This window comes from Eimeria necatrix, genomic scaffold (assembly GCF_000499385.1).
Source record: "Eimeria necatrix Houghton genomic scaffold, Enh_scaff2107, whole genome shotgun sequence".
Lineage (NCBI taxonomy): Eukaryota > Apicomplexa > Conoidasida > Eucoccidiorida > Eimeriidae > Eimeria > Eimeria necatrix.
In genome coordinates, this window is record NW_013655131.1 from 3119 (window position 1) to 3610 (window position 492).

Consider the following 492-nt stretch of genomic DNA (forward strand, 5'->3'; position numbering starts at 1 on the left):
CCCCCGGGGGGCCCCCGGGGGGCCCCCCTGCAGCGGGGGGCCCCTCCTTTAGCCTGGAAGTCGAAGGCCGTTTGGGGGTAATACTGGAAAGAGACCGCAGCAGCAGACTGCGGCTGCCAGTGGCCAGCCACGCTGTGCTGCAGCCTTCGTTTTGCATGGCCGTGGGGGCCCCCCTGGGGGCCCCCCCGGGGGGCCCCCCGGGGGGCCCCCCGGGGGGCCCCCTGGAGGGCGAGGGGGGCCCCCAGGCGCGGTTTGCTGCGGGGGTTTCTGCTGCGCAGTTCGCAGAACTCAAAACTCTGCTGCTGCAGGCAGCAGCAAACTGCAGCAGAGCAGCAGCGCAGCAGCTGCAGCTCCACTTGGCCCTCATGGGCTTCGAGCCTTCCCTCGACTTCCTCCAGGACTCCGACCCCGAAGAGGGCCCCCCGGGGGCCCCCCCGGGGGCCCCCCCCCTGGGGGCCCCCCCGGGGGCCCCCCCTCCAGGGGGCACCCCGG

General features: G+C 75.0%; 1 protein-coding gene across 1 annotated transcript; it reads left to right on the forward strand.

Moving 5' to 3' along the window:
• Positions 1 to 155: 155 nt before the first annotated feature.
• ENH_00028760 (hypothetical protein) lies at positions 156 to 492 on the forward strand (the record flags this gene model as incomplete). The annotated part of the gene is made up of 1 exon (XM_013584818.1): positions 156 to 492. A coding segment is annotated over one exon (337 nt), but the record flags the coding sequence as incomplete, so codon positions are not given.